The 22,254-nt window shown below is 34.0% G+C and overlaps 2 protein-coding genes across 2 annotated transcripts; one reads left to right on the top strand and one right to left on the bottom strand.

Annotated features, from left to right (window-relative positions):
- The first annotated feature begins 8,436 nt into the window (after positions 1-8,436).
- LOC113392853 (uncharacterized) lies at positions 8,437-12,741 on the top strand. The gene is made up of 3 exons (XM_026629446.2): positions 8,437-8,575; positions 11,804-11,948; positions 12,234-12,741. The coding sequence occupies exons 1-3, from the start codon at positions 8,564-8,566 to the stop codon at positions 12,368-12,370; spliced, it is 294 nt and encodes a 97-aa protein (XP_026485231.2). The 5' UTR covers positions 8,437-8,563; the 3' UTR covers positions 12,371-12,741.
- A 279-nt stretch (positions 12,742-13,020) lies between these two features.
- LOC113392857 (nucleolar protein 9) lies at positions 13,021-20,460 on the bottom strand. The gene is made up of 7 exons (XM_026629450.2): positions 20,191-20,460; positions 18,081-18,954; positions 16,031-16,184; positions 15,584-15,712; positions 14,703-14,861; positions 14,178-14,333; positions 13,021-13,267 (listed from the first exon to the last, which is right to left on the bottom strand). The coding sequence occupies exons 1-7, from the start codon at positions 20,381-20,383 to the stop codon at positions 13,037-13,039; spliced, it is 1,896 nt and encodes a 631-aa protein (XP_026485235.2). The 5' UTR covers positions 20,384-20,460; the 3' UTR covers positions 13,021-13,036.
- Positions 20,461-22,254: the final 1,794 nt, after the last annotated feature.

Genomic DNA, 22,254 nt, shown 5'->3' on the forward strand with positions numbered 1-22,254 from the left:
CCAAATCATGCCCGATTCGTCTCGCCTCGCTAGCGCCCACATCGACCAATGAGGTACGAGTATTTTGTAAAAGTTTAATATACTTTTAGTAAATAATTAATTGATTGTTACTTAAATTACTGTAAGTTAACACTTGTTACACTAAGATTTCGACTTAACAAATTCTTCCTCTGGGTATATAATAAAATTCCACAGAATATTTTACATTTGCCTATAGATTAAATTAAAAATTATTAAAAAATTAAATAAGCCTTATTATACTGTACATGATTATATAAAAAAATAATATTCGTTGAAGATCAGACAGGATACATAAAATTATATGTGCTATTAACAAACATATATTCATACATCATTTGCATTTACCCACATATAAAATTATATTATGTTTTTGTTTTGTTATTTATTTCTTAAATTTGTTTTTACCTCTTCAAATGACTCTGCTATGCATGAATTTAATGTTACTTTTAATTTTCCATTGGGGGTTGGGCTAATTATCCTTAACACAGGTTATGTAAATAACCCATAAAGGATAATAAGTTTTACTCTTTTTAAAGTGCCAAACCACATGTAAACAGAGTACTTATCTAATGGTAATATTTAACAATAGTCATACTTATTTTGTAAACTGATATACTCGTATATAAGCTTCTTTTGTAATATTTACTTTTGCACCAATAAATTATTATAATTATTATACTGATATTCATTGATTTTAATTTAATTTTACTTGGTGATAAGGTTTATTGCTGGCCGTATTTAACCTTCTCCTCAAAGGGAGACGACGCTTTAGCCCATGAGTGGGAAATTTACAGGCTGTTACTATTGTAGAGCTAGTAGTATTAAATAATCAGCTCAAAACCCTCTCTAAGGGAAAGGAGTCTCTAATCAAGCAGAGCGACATTTACACAGTTATTTTATCAAATTCAGTTCAGTGTTTTGGTCGTGAAAAAAATAACAGACAGACAGACAGTGTTACTTTCGCATTTATCATATTAAATACCCATTATGATATACTCTTGAAGTATCCCCAGTACATGACATCACGTTATAACTACAAATATATTTCCTAATTTTCCTCATCCATCGACAGCATTGACGCAGCATAATTAAACCGGGACCGCGAGAGGACCGATTCAAGTACTTTTATCCCGCGTGTGCGGCACGCTGCGACGTGACAACGAGGGTGACCATGATATAGAAGTTTATTTTAAACAAGAGTTCGTCCAGTCGTCGAAATTCAACCGTTATAGAAATTTTGAGGATGATTTTTTTATTGAGAAATTAAAGCTTATGAATAACTACCAATAACTAATATTTGTGGCTATAGATATTTCTTGAACGATCGATAGATCACATTTAAACCATTTATGAAATACCTATTGATGCACCCAGGAAATACTGCGGTTGTAACATCATTTTTCTTTAAATATTGTTTGTCCGAAATATATTCCGGGAATCATGGTGAATATTCGAAAAGTAATTTCATGTGAGGCGAACGAGTGGTCAGCTCGTGACAACTACGCTCTGACAGTTTTGATTACGCTCCAAGAGACGACTTATGGCGATACGGGAACTGATGCTTTTGACAACACTTCGATTTTCAGAGCTTAAAGCTTTTCAAATTTGACGGTAAACGTTGTCATCTGAAATGACATGATTCACGCCTTAGTGCGATTCACAATCTAACTCTGCAGATATTTTTAACTTGCCGATTCATAAATTCAAATCATTTGTCAAAAAATACACTAATAAGATATGTATGACAAAAAAGCGTGGAGCTAATCCTTGCTGACTTCCGGGCAGGATATATGATATACATTACATTACATTAACAGCCTGTAAATTTCCCACTGCTGGGCTAAGGCCTTCTCTCCTTTTGAGGAGGTTTGGAGCATATTCCACCACGCTGCTCCAATGCTGGTTGGTTGATACACATGTGGCAGAATTTCGTTGAAATTAGGCAAATGCAGGTTTCCTCACGATGTTTTCCTTCACCGCCGAGCACGAGATGAATTATAAACACAAATTAAGCACATGAAAATTCATGTCCATCACCAAGTCAAATAAAACTGAAGGCCAATTCTACTAACTTATTTCGCTTATTATTACGATCCAACTTCGACTAAATCAAAATTGGATCGTTGTATTAGTGAAATAAGAAAACGGCTGAAAGACAACGATTACGTTGCGATACGATACAGATAAAGTGACAATTTCTTAGAAGAATTGGTGAAAAGGGAAACACCAGTGATTCATGATGTCTTTCTTATAGGAAAATATTGTTAAAGTATGTTACGATTTCTGCTAAATACGTATTCATCAACCAGCATTAGCATAAGCTGAATCTCGCCAAGAATTTCCAAATAATTCTTGATTTATAATCTGTCTTGAAAACGGATATCGCTTTGATAATGTTAGTTAGGTGAGGAGGTGAGGGCGGAGAAGTGAAGGCTTGACAGTCTTTGTTCAACGGTAACATGGCCGCGAGGCGGACGATGTTCGGCGACAGCTGCCATCTCTTCTGATATAGTAAAGAAGACTCTGGATGAACTTGCAAATATAGAATCAAAAATTTACTATTAATTAGGAGACTTTTTTGTAATGATAACTAACAGCTATTGATAACGCTCGTCTAGTATTAAAAATAAAAGTATATTTTGGTTATTTTCATAGTATTCATATGTCATAGGGTACCTTGGGGTAAGAGCTGAGATGGCCCAGTGGTTAGAACGCGTGAAATTCATCTTAAACGATAAATGTGCTTAATTTGGGTTTATAATTCATCTCGTGCTCGGCGGTGAAGGAAAACATCGTGAGGAAACCTGCATGTATCTAATTTCAACGAAATTCTGCCACATGTGTATCAACCAATCCGCATTGGAGCAGCGTGGTGGAATATACTCCAAATCTTCTAATCAAAGGGAGAGGAGGCCTTAGCCCAACGGTGGGAAATTTACAGGCTGTTAATGTTGTACCTTCGGGTAACGCTACAGATATTGAATCTGTTTTCATTTTACAAAGAGACTTCCGGACAGACATAATTATTGTATAACCACGAGAAGTAAGGATAAGCTTATAACGCCAAGTTTCCGACGCCTCAAAGCCAATTAATCCGTTTTGGGGTTTCTATAATAAAATTCCCAAGATATTTTTAACTTTGCCGATTTAAAGATTCAAATCATTTGTTAAAAAAATAATAATAATAATTCATATTATTCAACACAAGATTATATAAATGATAAAAAATAATAATTAATTTCTATAACACAAATTATAATAATTACCAGAACAAAATATATAATGTAATATATTTTATTTTGCCAACCATATCTCAGTTTGGAAACTGTCATCCAATATTATTATACTTAATCATATTTGTATGAAAAAAAAAAAACAATTAAATATTCATTCGACTATTCTTTCGGACACTGGTTACATCCGGTTTAGTATAGATTTGCGAGACTTTAATTTTAATGGAAATACATAAACATGTATATGTTACAGTTAAACATAAATGCTTGCTTTCAACAAGTGCCCTTGTGACTTTTTAGTTGACTGCACACCTCGGGAATGAAATGATCGCCTCCAGGCTGTTTCAAATAACTAAAATATAATTATTATTTTACAGGCAAAATGGAAAAAAAGAAAAATATCCCGCTGAGTTTCTTTCGCCGGTTCTTCTCAGGTCCGAGGTGTTAAATTCCGAACCGGTGCTAGATGTTTGACTATCAATAGACATTTTTAACTTTGCCGTTTCATAGATTCAAGTCAATTGTAAAAAGTACATTGGTAAAGAAGGCATATTATTCGATACAAGAATATATAGATGATAAAAAAGCGTGGAGTTAATGCTTGTTGACTTCCCGGCAGGATATATAACATACATACATAATTGTATTTAACTAACATGACTATATTTTTAGATGTTGAAAAAGAGTAACTACTGAGTTTCTTGCCGGTTCTTCTCGGTAGAATCTACATACCGAACCGGTGGTAGCTTTACTTTAAATAGTTTGTTAAATGATGATTCAAAAGTGCTTGTAAAAGCCTACTTGAATAAAGTATATTTTGATTTTGATTTAAGCAAGTGTAACACTTCTATGAAAAAAAAAAGCCGACACTACGCATTCGCACAAATTTAGGCGTAACGTGTTAGACAGTTAATGTTAAAAAAATATTGACTACACTGAAATTATTATTATTTACGAAATTTAAAAAATCTTGTTAAAATAAAAGTCAAGTCCTAGAAAATGTAAAAATATGTTTGATAAAAATATCTAAACATTCCTAATATTTTGGTCTCGTAATAATATAGTCTTAAAATTTTAAATCTCTTTGAACATTCGCATGACGGCTGACTTGACTTTGGTTTACGTAAACATGGCCGCGAGGAACATTATTCCTTGGCGGCATGTCTCAAACCTTGACGGTGAAGATAAGGGCTTGCACATTTGCGTAGCTAAGCGAAGCGAAAGCGTAATTTTTTGTACCGTGTGGAATGTGCTTCTAATTCCTAAAGAATGAATGAATCTTAATTATAAACACGAGACAACGATCGCTTGAGATTATTTATTTCGTTTATTAACACAACAACATTAGAGATAATACGCACGTGTTATTTTTTTTATAGAGACTTAATACATTACGTCAGGATATCTTGAGAATATCTATATCTTTATTGCTTTATTATATTTTAAGGTTATAAGACAATAAAAGATCATATGAAGCAAAAATATTTATTTTACCATTATAATAGTTGTAGTAATCGTAATATTGTATTAATTAATATTTACATTAACACCGATTACCTTAAAACTAACTTTGTATCTTGATAATTGCAAAAAACACAATTCATATAATCATATATCATCGATAATTTAACAAGCAATAACAATTATACTTTATCACAAAATTATATCATACCTTAAATGTTTAACTGTAAAATTACATATTTATATGCCTCACTACAAATCACATGATTCACAATATTGAACAGAAAAGTCAAAGCACCCTCTTATTTAGTATCAATGTTGTCAATACAATTCAAAAATAACTTAAATTCAATTATTATCATTACAGAATTGATTAAAACATACAATACATAACGTAAGCCTTTGTTTGTATATATTGCCATATATTGTAGTACAAATAATACATAAAATTCCTTAACACGTTAGCTCGGCATATTTTTGTATTATTATTTTTCTTCTCTTAATATGCATAAAATGTAATCTTAATAATAACTCTAACAAATGTAAGCACAGATCGGGAAGTCACTGACCCCTAAGATACAGGATCTCCTAGTTTACGGGTACAGGACCTCATTGATGTATGAATCATACTGTATAGCAATAAAAACACATTATAATACTGGAGCCCCTTTTAGGCCGCGAATACCGACGTCCTGTCAAATCCCATATCGGACAGAGTTATTGGGGTTTTCTATCGAAATTTTTTCTCTTTTTATGGCATAGGTTGGCGGGCGAGCTTATGGGCCACCAGATGGTAAGTGCCCATAGACAATGGCACTGTAAGAAAAATTAACCATTCCTTACATCGCCAATGCGCCACCAACCTTGGGAACTAAGATGTTATGTCCCTTGTGCCTGTAGAATATCTGATGAGTGGGTGGTACCTACCCAGACTGGAAAGTATGGAAACTCCGCACGTAAAGCCATTAGTCCTGCGCCTGAACTCTTTTCGGTTATATTGGATTTTACGTCCAATTGGATTATGAGAGTGAGGATATAGAGATTGCACTTGTGTGCACACACAATTGTGCATTGTAATATGCTCTGTGTAGTTTACTGGTTTTTTTTGAGACTGGCCGCCGTGGCCGAAAACTATCAAGACGTTGTCAACATCACACACACATCGCACGCACACGGAACATGTTATGAGATTGATAAAGACGAAAATGATAACAAAAAGCCTTCTTGTCTTGAAATGTGGGGTGATAGAAGTACCTTATAAACAGGATTCCCGGTAAGAGCTAGCTTAAAATTAATGCAGGACGGTTCACTTCAACTAGGTTTTATATTGATATATTTATTATCGCTCTTGCTTCGCTTAGTCGCTTAGGAGTGTTCGATCTTTTGAGGAGGAAGTTTGATAAAGCTTTGCTTGTTACATTTAAACGTGATTTTTGAAAGGTAATCGTTGGTTTCGAGATTACGGGAGCAGTGTCAGAGCGGGCGCGATGGGTTTTCCCCGAACTACGTTTTGTCATCTGTCATAGTCTGTAAAGCATCCAGGGAGTGCCCCCGAGGGGTTTCTGGACAATACAAGTTATAATGCTTTGAACATTATTAAATGAAATATATATTCATACAAAAACATGACAGCAACTCTAGATGTTAAAAGGTTAACTACTTAGTTTCTTGCCGGTTCTTCTCGGTAGAATGTACATTCCGAACCGGTGGTAGCTTCACTTAATATAGTTTGTTAAATGACGATTCAAAAGTGTTCGTAAAAGCCTACTTGAATAAAGTATATTATGATTTGAATAAATCAATACATACTTTGTGTATTAATACAAAATTCACTGTGCAAACGAGTCAATGTAACTCATAGTATTTTTTTTATTTTTACATTAACAGCCTGCCACCACGCTGCTCCGATGCGGGCTGGTGGAATACACATGTGGCATAAATTTCGTTGAAATTAGACACATGCAGGTTTCCTCACGATGTTTTCCTTCACCGCTGAGCACGAGATGAATTATAAACACAAATTAAGCACATGAAAATTCAGTGGTATTTGCCAGAGTTTGAACCCGCAATCATCGGTTAAGATGCACGCGTTCTAACTAGTAGGCCATCTTGGCTCTCATAGTCACGACAAATATTTAATTTTACAGACAATACATTATATTATAAACGCAAAAGCAACCTTGAATAAAAATTTCGAAGAACATAAAGGGGAACCTGTTGTACTTAAAGAAATTAAAATAATGACTGTCGCTTCGCAATTTGTTTTTGATAATGTTATGTATGTACGCAAAAACATAAATTATTTTCCCAGAAATTGTGACGTACATTCTATTAACACTAGGAACAAGAATAAACTTGTTACTCCAAGTACCCGATTACACAGGGTTAGTAACTCTTTTTTGGGGCAATTTATACGTTTTTACAACAGGATCCCAGAAAACGTTCAAAATTATTCAATTATAAAATTCAAAAGAATCGTTAAAGAGCGTTTGTGTGCTAAAGGATATTACAACACTAATGACTTTTTAGTTGACTGCACACCTTGGGAATGAAATGATCGCTTCCAGGCTGTTTCAAATAACTAAAATATAATTATTATTGTACATTCAAAATGAAAAAAAAGAAAAATATCACGCTGAGTTTCTTTCGCCGGTTCTTCTCAGGTCCGAGGTGTTAAATTGCGAACCGGTGGTAGATTTTTGACTATCAATAAGCAAGTGTAAACACTTCTATATTGAATAAAGATTTTTGACTTTGACTTTGACTTTGAGCCGACGTAAAGTAGGGTGCCTTGTTCAGTACATCACGGTATTTAGATGTCAATTTGGCTTTATCATCCAATTGACCACAGAACGTGAGAGCCTTTCATCCTGTGTGTTCAAACCCGTGCCCGTACTTTAGTGGCAAGAATTAGGAAATTCGTTTTATTGTGGCCGCTGAAATGGCGCTGCTGAATCACAACTAACTTGACGAATAATAATTATTTACTGTCACAATTAACGCCACGGTTTGTAATATATAAAAGTTGTAATGTTTAAAAGTTACAAATATAAACATTTTAGATGGGAAATAATAGTTCCCGTTATCATTCAAGTGGTTCAGTGACAGTCATAATATTATTAATGGTATGACTCGGGTCATTACAAGGCCGTTGTATCGCGGATTCCACTTTGATCTAATACCCGAGGTATTGCAAATCACCTAAAAATTTATATTAGTGCGTAACTATGGAGTTTTTTTAAACATTAATCTTGTAAAGACGGTTCTTATACTTGAATAAAGTACCTATATAATTTTTGATTATGGAAAAATATTTTCTGAATCACGCTAACGTTTGGATCGCCGCAAAGTATAAAGTATCTCGAATTAAAATATAGAGATGTCGTCTATATTATTTTGAGTTATGCCATCCGGAAGACGTTTTTAAATCTTGACCAGACTAATATTATCAAGGTGGGTGTGTGAAGTAACTGTCTGTCTGTGACTTTATAACAATTAAATTATTTTTTGTGTTAATATTCGAAAAAGAAATATTAAGTAATCTAAAAATAAAAGCTCAAAGGTTCAATTCTGACTATTATTTTGGTTAGGAATATTAAGGATTCTTAAACTGACATTTTATTTAAATTATATTGAAATTCAAATTTACATATTTATTTTGCTAATAATATTACATAAAACGTGATAAAGATGGTAAAAACATGTGTTATTCTTAAATCGTGATTCATTTGATATCGTGGAACAGATCAGTAAGGTCATAGTGGAACGTAGTCATGTGTTTACACGGCGAGTGAACTAACTCGTTCTGAAATTAGTCATTTAGCGAGCCAACCACGCGAACCACAGACATGAGGTCTCTTGTAAGTATTTCTTTGTTTTTATTTTTTAAAATCAACACGTTTAGTTTTAAAATAAATATTAAAACACACGTATAACAGAAATTTTATAACTCGCTAATTTATATATAATTAAACTGTGATATTATATTATTATTTTAATGTTTTGTTTTTTTATCTGTGCTTATATTTACGTTTTGTTTATTTATGTTTACTAATCTCGAGAAATGTTTTTAAAGTATATTTATAAAAAAATCTAATTCGCAGTACGATTTAATACGGTTTCGTAATATTTTAAGTAAGTATATGTTTAAGTTTTAAAAGTTTATATTGTTTGTTTATATTACAAAGTTTCGCGTAATAATTTAATAAAAAGTGCAAATATATCAAAACTCGGTGACCAACATTAACAGTGTAAAATTGATTAGATATATTTGAAAAAAAATAATTACAACTGTGTGTTACTTGTGATTTTAATGAAAAATCTTAATTTTAAATGAACAAAGGAACAACAAGTAAACTTTTTTATGAAAAAGGTCGAATACAGCGACCTTTAAAGATCACCAGATGAGACCTGCTGTACCTAATCATAATTAGTGATATAGTATCGCAAATCATAACAAATAATTCCGCGTTGTGTTTTAATTTACATCAAATATATGATAAATATAATTTTATTTGATAATTTAAATTTAATACGTGAAGTATTTAAGTTATGTTAAGAGTTTGTTCAATATTTAAAATGTGTATTTAAAAAAATAAACGTGTTTATGTTACTTAAAGTTTGTTTGATTAATTAAATAATTAATTATGTCTAGTATACGATTCAAGTTGTTCTTGACATTTATTAGTAATTAGCTCGTCCCAACTTCATTCGGGTGATGAGAAAATTATTTATTTTAAATTTATTGTTAAATATAAAAATCCTGGCTACGATCGCAAAGCCATCTAAATCACCCAGGGACTCGTTCACTTAAGAGAAGTTTCGAAGAAGTTCGTTTAAGAGAAGTTCAGTGACATAAACACGCACAGAATATATATAGGTAATATGTGGACATTGTTTATGTAAACATCCGGAATCGGATTTTTTTCCTTTCAGAGAGGATTGCACATTGAAACGTGCAAATATTTTCGTTTCTGATGAATTCCTGTTATAATATACAAGTGCATGTGCAAACACAGAAAGTGCATTTTTTTTAAGTTAAGGCTTAACGATATTGTCATACATAAACGCACTAATTATATATTCAGAGATGTTTCATTCCTGTGTTCATATTGTTTTTTAGTCATTTCATGACTAATTGATGAGTCTGTATTGTTAATACAAGCTCTTATTTAACTACACTTGTTGATCTGTAACGTGTAGATAACCTTGCAAATATATTTTCGTTCTAGTCGTCGCCCTCGGCTTCGCTCACATAAAAAGTATTCTATGTCCTTCCTCGGAGTTCAAGTTTGCCTCGTGCTAAATTTTATCAAATTCGGGTTAGGGGTTTGGTCGTAAAAGACAGACAGAGTTACTTTCGCATTTATAATATATTTTATAATATGTTTCCAGTCAAGCTCAGCCGATTGAGCTGAAACGTTCCAGATTAATTTTTTTTTTTTTTTTTTACTGTTATTTGGCGGAAGAATATCTGATGAGTGGGTGGTTATAATATTTATATATGTTGCAATAATAGTAGAATCTTCATTTACATAAGAATTATTAAAATTAAACCCAGACGGGCTTGCACAAAGCCCTACCACCAAGTAATGTGGTGCTGATGACAATATATCTATATTCCTATCTAAAGAGTAGCAAAGATTAACAAGCCTAAGATTTGCATATTATTTTGCATTACAAATAATTCAAGTCTGTCTGGGAACCGCTCAATATATTCATCTATCAGTATTGATGTGTTCAGGTTGTCACCAACCTAATATAACCGTATTGACGCTGTAGGGACGGGTATTTTTTATATAGGTGACTTACCAAAAAATGGACCGCTCGCCAGACCGTCTATTTGAAATAAAATAATCTTGATTAATATATTTGTAATACAATAATATTCCTCTCAACAACTTCGCTGGCATTCAAAACATCATTTTTCACGACCAGAGATTTCATATCAATTCAATACCAGTATAGCGGGCGTATAAATATTAATATCGGTGTTAAATACACTTTACTGTATGTAAATAATTAATAAAATCAACAAACAATTCAAATAAACTAATTATCGGCGCACGAGTGGACGCCATAGTTGATTCCGTGCGCGTAGTGCGTACCGACTTGACTCCCTCAAAGTTCAAACGTCCCGATGACGTTAACGGTCCGGCAGTTGTCGCAAGCGGCGCGGGCGACTTCCTAATTCGTTCAGAAATCCGTCCGCTATAACAGATTTATTTATTTATATACTTCTGCATTAGAATCGACTGCGCAGTTCGCACGTGAAAAGTGCTGCGAACTTGTAATTCAACCAATCGCATGAACCAACGAATTACGCAGCATATTATAGTGCACGAGTATGTGCACAAAGGCAGGTGCACTCTCTATTCCCTCACTTCCTTAACTCGACGTGACGGCAAATCCGACACGACTCGAAAGAGTTCAGGTGCAGGACCAATGGCTTTACGTGCTCTCCGAGGCGAGGGACACACATCCAACTTCGGGCTGTTGAAATACTCAGTGCCTTTTTATCAGCCCGACTTGGGATCTTAGGCCCTATATCAAGTCAATAGACCAACATCGTTATCTATACTAATATTATAAATACGAAAGTAATTATGTCTGTCTGTAACGTTCTTATGATGAAACCATTAAACAAAATTAAGCGATATTTACTATGAAACAGGCTTGAACCCGAAGGGAGGATATAGTTTTTATTACTTTACTTTTTTATAATAATAATATCTGACCAACCTCTAAAACGCGAGCAAACTCGTTTTTTTTATGATATCGGTAGGCGGACGAGCAAATGGGTCACCTGATGGTAAGTGGTCACCACCGCCCATTGACAATGGCCTTGTAAGAAATATTAACCATGCCTTATATCACCAATGCGCCACCAACCTCGGGAACTAAGATGTTACGCCCCTTGTGCCTGTAGTTACACTGGCTCACTCACCCTTCAAACCGGAACACAGCAATACTGAGTACTGGGTAACCTACCTAGACGGGTTTGCACAGAGCCCTACCACCAAGAAAACGTGGACGACAACTAGTTATATAAAATAATATATTTAATAAAAATTTGTATACATTTTCAGATTTTATTCGCTGTCATCTTCCTGATGTCCGTGTTGGTGTATTCATCACCAATAAACCCTAAACGCCTGTTAATCAACAGACCGAAGGAACATGACATTTTCAAACGATCAGCGCAAGTAAAAGGAGCGAAACCGGGAACTAAGGGTTAGTATTTTTATAGCTAACATTCTCTCTTCCTCCTTGCAACCATTTTAGTTGGTAGAGGACTCTGGGTAGGTACCACGAAGTATGTGCCAAGCAATATTATTGTCTTCCGATTCCGAAGGTCAATTCCCAAAGTTTGTGGCGCATTGGTGTTGTAAGGAATGGTTAATATATTTATTATGGAATTAATGTCTATGGTTCATGACCACTAACCATCAGATAGCCTATTAGCCAAAAAAAACAACTCATTAATTTTCCTGCGATAAAACTGCATGTATGTTTCAGGGTACAACCCCTCACCCCCTGTAGACTTACGGAAAGGTGAATTCATGTGTGGGAACAGCGTGTGTAAACTCAAGCCGGGAGAAATACCTAAAGGTTGCAATGGGGTCTGTCAGTACCCGTTAAATCCAATGCCATAAGTATTAACGTAATATGACCTATGTATATTTATATATTAATAAAAAATAAATATATCTTGCTGTTACAAATAAAACTTGAAAATACGAACTTGTCTTCAAAACGGATTTTTGTCTTTAGAGTGTATATCAGACGTTTCTTGTGAACATAGTGTTGCAACATTAAAAAAAGTATTTACGAATATATTAAAATAATATTGTTATAATTGATGTATGTACTTGACTAAAATGAACTAAAAAAATTAATAAGAATAAGGAAATTGTAAAAAAACTCCTTAAAAATTCTGTCAGCAGGGCTCCTCAGTCTGTCAAAATTGTGGCTTGACTTTTTTTTTCTAATTTTATACATTTATTAATAAAATAAATAAAACGAATTATTAGTTTTATTTTATTTGTGGAGTACAGCTGTAAGGAGATACATCTTCGTGTATAAAAAGTGTCCCTCAAAATATATGAAATTAAGATGAAACTGCGGTAATTAAAATGAGTATTCTATTTAATATTAATATTTTGAAATTGTAATTAATTAAGGAAATAATGTACTCAATTCGGTACTTTTTATTCATAAAAAGTATTCCCTATTTACAATAATATATTATAACTAATATGATGAATGGGAGATTGCTTATTTAATATTAAAGTAAAACACAAAACAGTTATAAAATTGATTTATTTATCAATTTTCTTCCTCGACTCCTCCCACTTCTTCTGGGACACTTTGAACGTGTTGAGGTCCAGCTTGGTCGCTATCAGCCTGCCGTAGTTGGTGCTGTTCAACAAGTTACTCTTATCCGACAGCTCTGTCATTATTTTGACCTTCTGTTCCGGAGACGATGCTTCAAAGATTTGCTCGAAGGCTCTAGACCCGTGCTGAGATAACGCTAGCTTCTGATAATATCCCTGGAGAAATAAAATACACATTAAAAAAGCTTTCATCAAATGTACTACAATTGAGTGTAGTTGTTTTAGTATTGATTCACCTGTTTCATATATAAGGCAACAGTTTCATTCTTAGTCTAAAAGAATGGGTCGAGATCTCAGGGCCTTGAAAGAGCAATAAAACGTACCAAAGTATATCAAATCAAATTATATTTTTTTTTTATTTGATTTAACACAATTGATGTTAGTATTCACAATTATTGTTTAATCGAACCTGCGTTGGGTACACCAGTCTATATCATCATTTCAATATCTTTATCCAAAAAGTATTATTTACAGAATAACAAGATTTATTGATTAGTTTTGTCTTAATAAAACTTTTAAATTTTTTAAGTAGTAAATTGATTATAACCGGAATATATAACGTATATTAAGTTATTGTTGACTTCCAGGCAGGAGACATTACATACATATATAATTATATTTAACTAACACGACTGTATTTTTAGATGTTGAAAAAGAGTAACTACTGAGTTTCTTGCCGGTTCTGCTCGGTAGAATCTACATTCCGAACCGGTGGTAGCTTTACTTAATATAATTTGTTAATTGACGATTCAAAAGTACTTGTAAAAGCCTACTCGAATAAGGTATATTTTGATTTGATTTGATTTGATATTGTTCCAAAAGAACAAAACTGGGACACCAAGCGGTCAATTGAACCAAGACAGCCTTCCAGTCTTGATACGAATATCTACTAATACATATTTTAAATATAACAAGTAGCTCTCTCCGTTTGTTACCACAACAGGATTAAACCACCAAAAGGGATTACGAGATTCTACTCAGAGTGACTATTGAGTTTCTACTCAGGCAAGAAACTATCTATTTACTCTAAGAAATATAAATTATAGTGTCAAATAGGACGAAGTACCTTCAACTTCCATACGAGCTTGTCCCTCGCCTTCACCCCGACGAACTGCCCGCGACACAGAGCGTCCGCCACGTGACAGCCCTTCGGATCGCTGAATATGTACAACAGTTCTTCTGAAGAAAGTTCTAGAAGACCAGACACCGGCTTCGCTGGACGCTGAAAACGTAAACAGAATATTCATTTAATTATAGCACTTAAAGGTGCACTGGCTAAGTTCTAAAGCCTTCGTATATTTAGTTTTTCTTGAATCATCATAACGTAGGTGATGATTATGTCCTGACCGATTCAGCTATTCTCATGGAAGACTAGTCAATTCTCACAATCCGATAAAACGGCAAATCCGACACGGCCGGAAATGTCCAGACGCAGGACCAACAACTTAAGATGCTTTCCCAGGCTCAGGAATATAAAGCTTGACCAACTCCATCACTTCGGGCTTTTAGTGAACTTCGGGTTTTTTCTCATTGGAAATTCCCAACAAATAATTTTGAAGACTTAGAATCTTGGTGTTATTTATTTAAATACCTGAAAATCCAGTATTGTCTGCATCACGACAGACCCGTGGACGTTGATGAAGTAATCCTTGTTGTTGTCGTTGGTGCCGAGGGGCAGCATCTTCAGACACTGCACCGGGAAGTGTTTCTGATTCTCAGCGTCCGAACAATTCAGTGCCTTTTCTAAATTCTGAAAAAAAAAGTAAATAATTAATACATATACAACATTTATATACAAATAAGTATGTGATAAAAATAATAAAAACATCTATATTTTTATCTGTAATTTTTTAACCCAAAAAGTTTATTGCCCCGAGTGTCTCCCCAACTTCATGTGAAGGAGGAACGCGTATGAGAGAGCTGGGTGTAAGTCTGTCTCTTGAATTGTCAATCTTCAAGATAGGTGAAATTAATATTAGATGCAATTGGATCATATGGAGTATTCCGAGGTACCGTTTAGCGTCTATTTCATTAAAATCGCTCGAATCTTCTAGAACTTATACGTTTAAATATTATTATTATTACTATGAAAGGTATTCGTTATTGTCAGGTACCGAGGGTCAAACCAATTCAGGTCATTAGAGTAATTGAGTTTTGTTTCGAAAAATTCTCAGCAACAGCCCGGGGTCTGAAAATTGGAAATGTGGACACCGTGCTTCGGACACCACGAAAAGTCGTTGCTCCTGATTCTGAACTCTCTTCGGTCACGTTGGATTTGCTGTCCCATCGGATTATGAAATTGAGGGAATAAAGTTCGCCTGTGACAGCGGCCACACTTGTTATTATATTATGTCCTGCGTAGTTATCTGGCCTCCCTTGAGATTGGCCGAAATCGGTCAGGGCGACATTCTTTTTCTGGATTTTTCGCCTCACACTTACTTAATCCAGAAATCCGAATAATTTAAAACTTACCTGTATAAACTGGATCTGTTTCGCCTTTATCCTGAGACAAGCTTTCGCCAAAGCTACCAACACGCCAGTGTTGCCGCACGCCAACAGAGCACCAAACTTGGGTGACAGTTCTTCAAACATTGGCTCAAACTGGGAAAAAAATTACACATTTAGGTATTTGAATTATTTTCATGTTTTAAACTACCAAGCGTGTGTTAAGCGTGTGTTACATCCATTTTTTTTAAAGCAATGCCCTCTTCTCGGTAGAATCTACATTCCGAACCGGTGACTTTACCTTAAATAGTTTGTTAAACGACGATTCAAAAGTGCTTCTAAAAGCCTACTCGAATAAAATATATTCTGTTTTGATTTTACATCGTTATCTATAAGGTCACAATGAATACACGCATAAAAATTAAATCACATTATAATTTCTGTGGGTTGGCATAACTGTATATTAAAACATACCTCTTCCTTGACGTTGCAGTTGTCTATCAGTCGTTGCACGGTGAAGTTCAACATTGGCATAGTTGCGAGCTGACCTAACCGGTTGATGAAGCACCGAGCATATATCTGTGTGTACATTTTCTTCCTAGACACAAACAACGCTGCTTCTAATAACCTGTAATAAAGATGGTTATTTTAAATCATTAGCGTTGTGTCCGTTTCAAGCCCACGTAAGGGCTTTACTTGGTGGTACGGCTTTGTGCTAGCACCTCTGGGTAGGTACCACCCACTCATCGCATATTCTACCACCAAACAGCTGTACCCAGTGTTGTTGTGTTCCGGTTTGAAGGGTGAGTGAGCCAGTATATCTACAGGCACAAGGGACATAACATCTTAGTTCCCAAGGTTGGTGGCACATTGGCGATGTAAGAAATAGTTAATATTTCCTCACAGCGCCATTGTCTAAGGGCGGTGGTGACCACTTACCATCAGGTGGCCTACCTATATCATAAAAAAGGGCACAACCTTATGGAACTCTACAGGAAGGATTGACCAGGAAAGTTGATACGTAAATACATAACAGACAAGACCAAGGACAGCACCCACTTAAAATACTTATTTGGTGTTAGGTCTTTGTGACATTCTACAGCCAAACAGCGATTATTATTGTTGTGTTCTCAAGTTTGAAGCATAATTCAGTGTTCAAGGGACATAACATCTTAGTTGCCAAAGCCAGTGGAACGTTGGTGGTCTGAGAAATGATTATTATTTCTTGAAGTACCAATGTTTATGTATAGTGGTGAATAATCAAGTGTTGCATTTTAACACAGGATGGATGAAATGGCGGCAGGTTACGGGAACAATTTTTTACCCGCGTATTCCCTTTAAACTTAAGGGAAAGATCTATAAGACCATGATCAGACCTACTGTTCTATATTGATCACAGTGTTGGGCTATAAAAGGGATGACTGAAAGACAATTGCATGTGGGGGAGATGAGAATGCTGAGAGGAATGTGTGGTGTCACGCGAATGGATAGAGTAAGGAATGAGTACATAAGAGGAAGTTTGCTGGAAACCGGCTGTCTTGGTATGGGCATGTTATGCGGAGGAATGAGGACCATGTTGTGAGAAAGGTTTTGAGAATGGATGTGGATGGATATAGAGGTAGGGGAAGACCCAAGAAACGATGGATGGATTGTGTGAAAGGCGATATGGTTGGAAAGAATGTTACTTGTGAGATGACGTCCGACAGAGAAGTATGGAAGAAGAAGACATTCTGCGCCGAACCCATGTAAAATTGGGATAAGGGCAGGAGGATGATGATGATGAATCAAGTGTTGCATTTGCCAGCTTTAATTATACATTTAAAAAAGCATTTAAAAACATATATTGTATAGATAGGCAAGTTAATGTCTTATAATGATTATAGTGAAATAAAACATTGTGTGTAAATATAAACATAATTTTCCATAAAAACAGACCTTTGATTAAACATATTACATAAGTAAAAGCTATTTAATATACTTTATGGTTATAAAATAATATTAGATACATACTTATTTTATATAAATACAAAAATAACTCTGTTACCGAGGCACAACTGAACGTATCATACTAAAATTTGTCACAGATATTGTCGGGAATCCGAATCACAGCATAAACCTAGGAAGTCGTATATTTTCTCTGTAAGCGTTTAATAATAAAACGGAATAAGTTTACTATTCTTTTTTTTTTTTATGGCTTTGATTGGCGGACGAGCATATGGGCCACCTGATGGTAAGTGGTCACCACCGCCCATAGACAAAGGCGCTGTAAGAAATATTAACCATTCCTTACATCACCTATGCGCCACCAACCTTGGGAACTAAGATGTTATGTCCCTTGTGCCTGTGATTACACTGGCTCACTCACCCTTCTAACCGGAACACAACAATACAGAGTACTGTTATTTGGCGGTAGAATATCTGATGAGTGGGTAGTCCCTACCCAGACGGGCTTGCACAAAGCCCTACCACCAAGTAAAGTTAATAGTAAAGTAAATTCTTTGAAATACAAAGTATTGCTACATACCTGACAGCTGATTCACTCTCGAATACAGGCGGTAAGTTACCCGCTGTTAACTTTTGCTCTTCTTTTGTGTCACTCGCATCTACATCGATTTTTTCGTCTTTCGTTTCATCTGTTCCCGTCGCCATCCAGTCTTCAGGCGCAAAACTTTCATTCAAAAGTTTCTTTATTAAGCTCTTTGTTAAATTTTTATCAACATTTTTCACAGCGTATAACAGAACTTGTAACAGAGCTGACGTAATGTTCTGGTATGGTAAGTCTTTAAATTGAGGCCACGCTGACAGTCGATTTCCAAAGTCTTTGGCGATTTCTTTGAACTCATCCGGTACCACCTTATACTTCATCTCAGTTTGATGCGGTGGTATACCTTTTTTATCCTGTATCGCCTCTCTGAAGAGGTTCACTTTAGGTTTTTCTCCCGGCAGCAAGGTAATACCGCTCAGACACTTTAATGCACTTCGTAGTATATGATTGGCGTATTGATCCCAAACAAAATCTTCTAAATTATTCAATGCATATTTACATATCTTTACTGTAAATTCGTGACATATATCAATGTGTTCTTTTGTATATTTATCTGATGGATTTTCTAATTTAACTTTTTTCTTCGGTACCTCCTCCTCTGATTCATCATTACTTTGTAAATGTTCCGTTGCTCTTTCACAAGATACTCGTAGTAACGTTTCTATGATATGACTTGTGAAATTATCTGAACATAATCTACGTAACTCTGGTGACAGTACCTCTATGTACCTCTGAAAGTCATCTGGTGAGGCATATGGAAGGAGCAGTTCTACGAGACGACAGCCAAGCTGGTTCCCGACAACATTCAACTCTTCACCCTTTGTTCTCTCCAAAACATTGGTAACCAGAGACTCTGTAACAAATCAATCATAAGTTTAATAGCAACTGTATTTGCAACAAATAATCTCAATAGGTTTTATGCTAAACCATTCACCTATTGTGGGGAGACTTTTGTATGTTTTTCAGCCATTGTGAAGATCAAAAAAACAAGCTTGTTCCTTAGTATGTTTTTCCCTTAATATATACTTTCTGTGTACGCCTCAATGGGACTGTGTTGTACAGAAATGTACCAACCAATGATCACCCAATAAATAAAGTGTTATATATGATAATTAAATAATATAAAATAAAATAATTTGCATAACATTACACATAATCTCTATCTATCTATATTACTAAGATATACAATGTGTTATATTTTATTTTCATTAGGACGACCAACAGTAGATACAATATCACATCCAAAATAAAAAATAAATTACATTTCAAAATTATCAAGGCAAAAGCTCTACTACTTACAGGTAGTCTCGCCAGGCTACACCATATTACACAATGTATGTATTGAAAATATAAATTAAAACAAGCAATGATTAAAAATAAGAAGTATAATAATTTTTTTTAACTATTATATAGTAAATAATAATTAATAAAACCAAAAAGATAACCATAAAATTAGAATTGAGCACAAATAAAATTCATTATTTTTCGATTGAACTGAGGGCGACTATCTTGACATATGTCTAAATCTTTTGTTTGAATATTGATGGTGATGTATAGCAATGATAATCTCGTTATGATGGAATTTTGTTCCTACTTGTGTTCTACATAATCTGGTCTAAAATAAATGACTCATATTGTTTATATTGTATGTTTGTATATAGAGAGTAATCTCTGGAACCAACTTCCAATTCTAAAAAATGTTTTACTGGTAGAAAGCTAGAATATTCTTGAATGTGTTAGTTATAGGGTATAGATTATGTTTATATATCATTTTCATATTAATAAATTGTAGGGTCACTAGTACAGTTATATATAACACAATTGAACAAGGTTACTGCCAATATAAAAATGGTTTCCTCTTTTAAATCTTATCAACTTCTAATAGTGTATCTGTTGGGTTGGTACATTTCTGCATGACACTGTCCATTTGAAACAAGTAAAACCGGAATATATAGCCAATACTCTTATGAAAATAAACCACTTCTGGGTAAGTACCACACAAATAACTAGATTCGGATATCTTTTTATTATTATTTAACATTTTAAAGGGGACGAATAGAATAGACTTAAATTAAAAATAATTACGAACTTCGTTCGTCAGGATCTTCAATTCCTTGCTTTATAACGTCCAGAATTCCAACAAAATATTGATACAGTTCTTCCGGTATTTTCGTTCCGCGTCCCATTTGACCCTTTTTTGCATATTTCTTTGCATTTGATAAGAAATTCTTACGCTTCTTTCTATGCCTTTTCTTGATTGGATCAACGGATTCTTCACCCATTTTATTTAAAGATTATTACAGTTATTAACAAAAACAATAATAGTACAGTGTGCTTGTGAGGTTATCTGTCAAAATATTACGTCAAAATCATGCTTCATTGTTATGTATGTTTTAAAATAATTATTGGACGAAGATCAAAATTAAACAGCCTAAAATGTTTTTAAAAATATATCTGTTTGCCAATCACTTGTATCACACTGAAGTAACTATTAACACTATTTTGACTATTATTCCTGATATTATATTTACTTTTATTGAAATAATAATATGATGGGGTATACTCACTTGCCCCGAAAAGCAAGTAAAACCGTTGCTCCTGTACTTGAAGACTTTCAGGTCTTGTTGGATTCGCCGAATAGAGAGTACATCTGTGTTTGCGCACACACTTACGATGGAATTGGCTAGTCTTGAAAATAACACACGTGACTGTAATCGGTCAGAACTCAATAATCAATTAGAATAAATAAATCAATAGGGAAATCCTATCTAAATATTAACAAATTACATCGAGATAATCTATTATAAATTTTACCACCACTGATGTACTTTTAAACTATCTACCTAAAACACTTTACATACATATGAAGATGTATTTTTTATCATAATATTGTGTTTTTGTTAATTATATGTGGAGAAGCTTTTTGGTGTACTATATTATAATTAATTAAAAAAACTTCCAAACTATTTCGCGATTAGAGGAAGGGGACGACCAATGAAAAGATGGATGGATTGTGTGAAAGATGATATAGCTGGAAACAATCTTACTTGTGAGATGACGTCAGATAGGGAAGTATCGAAGAAGAAGACATGCTGCGCCGACCCCAAGTAAATTGGGATAAGGGCAGGAGGATGATGATTTTAAATATGTACTTATATTTATTATTAAGGTGCATGAAAAATATAAACTGTAGTGTATGTTAATAACTGTTAATGAATAAATAAATATATTATTTATATTATAATATGTTGACATTACGGTAGTATGTAAAATATTTCTGAACGTCTTAATCTATGTCAATCGTCAGCTTGTATTCTGACATATTCCAGCTCGTAAGATAGTCTTACCAGTTACCGGCGACATTCAGTTGCAATAATTGCTTGCAAAACCTCCTTCAAATATGTTAGATTAAATACCGTGCTTCAGCTAGGTGATTAAGGCACAAAATTGCTACTGACGATTACAACACACAACACCTAGTGAACTAATGATCAGCAACATGGTGAAAAATAATAAAATTATAACAAATAAAGTATGAATAATATCATTTTTGGACTGACAATTTATAAAAAATACTAAGGATAATAATATTTCTCATAATTTTGCACTTTCAATAAAATAAATACGTTCAAGTGATTAAATTTAGTCAGTTTTATAATGTTGGTATATATTTGTATAATAAATATACCTAATACCTAATTATTAATTGTTCGGCAAATATACAAAATCGGTTGACATAAAAAATATATATATCCCGTCATTTCCAAGTTTGTTAGGTTAGGTTACATTATTTTTAATAAAAAACATTAAATATTTTGCTTACTCCCTAATTGCTTACTTCTTTTCTCTCAAATTTTAAGGGCCAGTAATATTAATATTAAATAACTTTCTGATCAGTTAAGTTATTTCTGTTGCTTATTAGAAGCCGTTCAATTTATTTTGCCTACTAAATATATTTAGCTAACTAAAATCCCTTAAATTAGCTTTTAGACCGTTTAAATGACACCCAAAAAAACACAAGTACGTGAATTGCGAGTCCCGCTCGCGAAGAAACTAGAAAGGGTTAAATAATCTCCTCCTTTTTGAAGTCGGTTAAAAAGAACAGAAATATTGTAGTAGTCCACAATTAGGATTCTTATTAATAAATATTAAT

Source organism: Vanessa tameamea, chromosome 25, assembly GCF_037043105.1.
Source record: "Vanessa tameamea isolate UH-Manoa-2023 chromosome 25, ilVanTame1 primary haplotype, whole genome shotgun sequence".
Taxonomy (NCBI): Eukaryota; Metazoa; Arthropoda; class Insecta; order Lepidoptera; family Nymphalidae; genus Vanessa; species Vanessa tameamea.

Coding starts and splice junctions, on each gene's coding strand:
- LOC113392853 (XM_026629446.2), top strand. Junction 11,949..12,233: donor AGCGAAACCGGGAACTAAGG/GTTAGTATTTTT, acceptor TGTATGTTTCAG/GGTACAACCCCTCACCCCCT.
- LOC113392857 (XM_026629450.2), bottom strand. CDS start 20,383: ATGGGTGAAGAATCCGTTGATCCAATCAAGAAAAGGCATAGAAAGAAG. Junction 18,955..20,190: donor TGAAGATCCTGACGAACGAA/GTTCGTAATTAT, acceptor GATTTGTTACAG/AGTCTCTGGTTACCAATGTT. Junction 15,713..16,030: donor ACTGCAACGTCAAGGAAGAG/GTATGTTTTAAT, acceptor TTTTTTTCCCAG/TTTGAGCCAATGTTTGAAGA.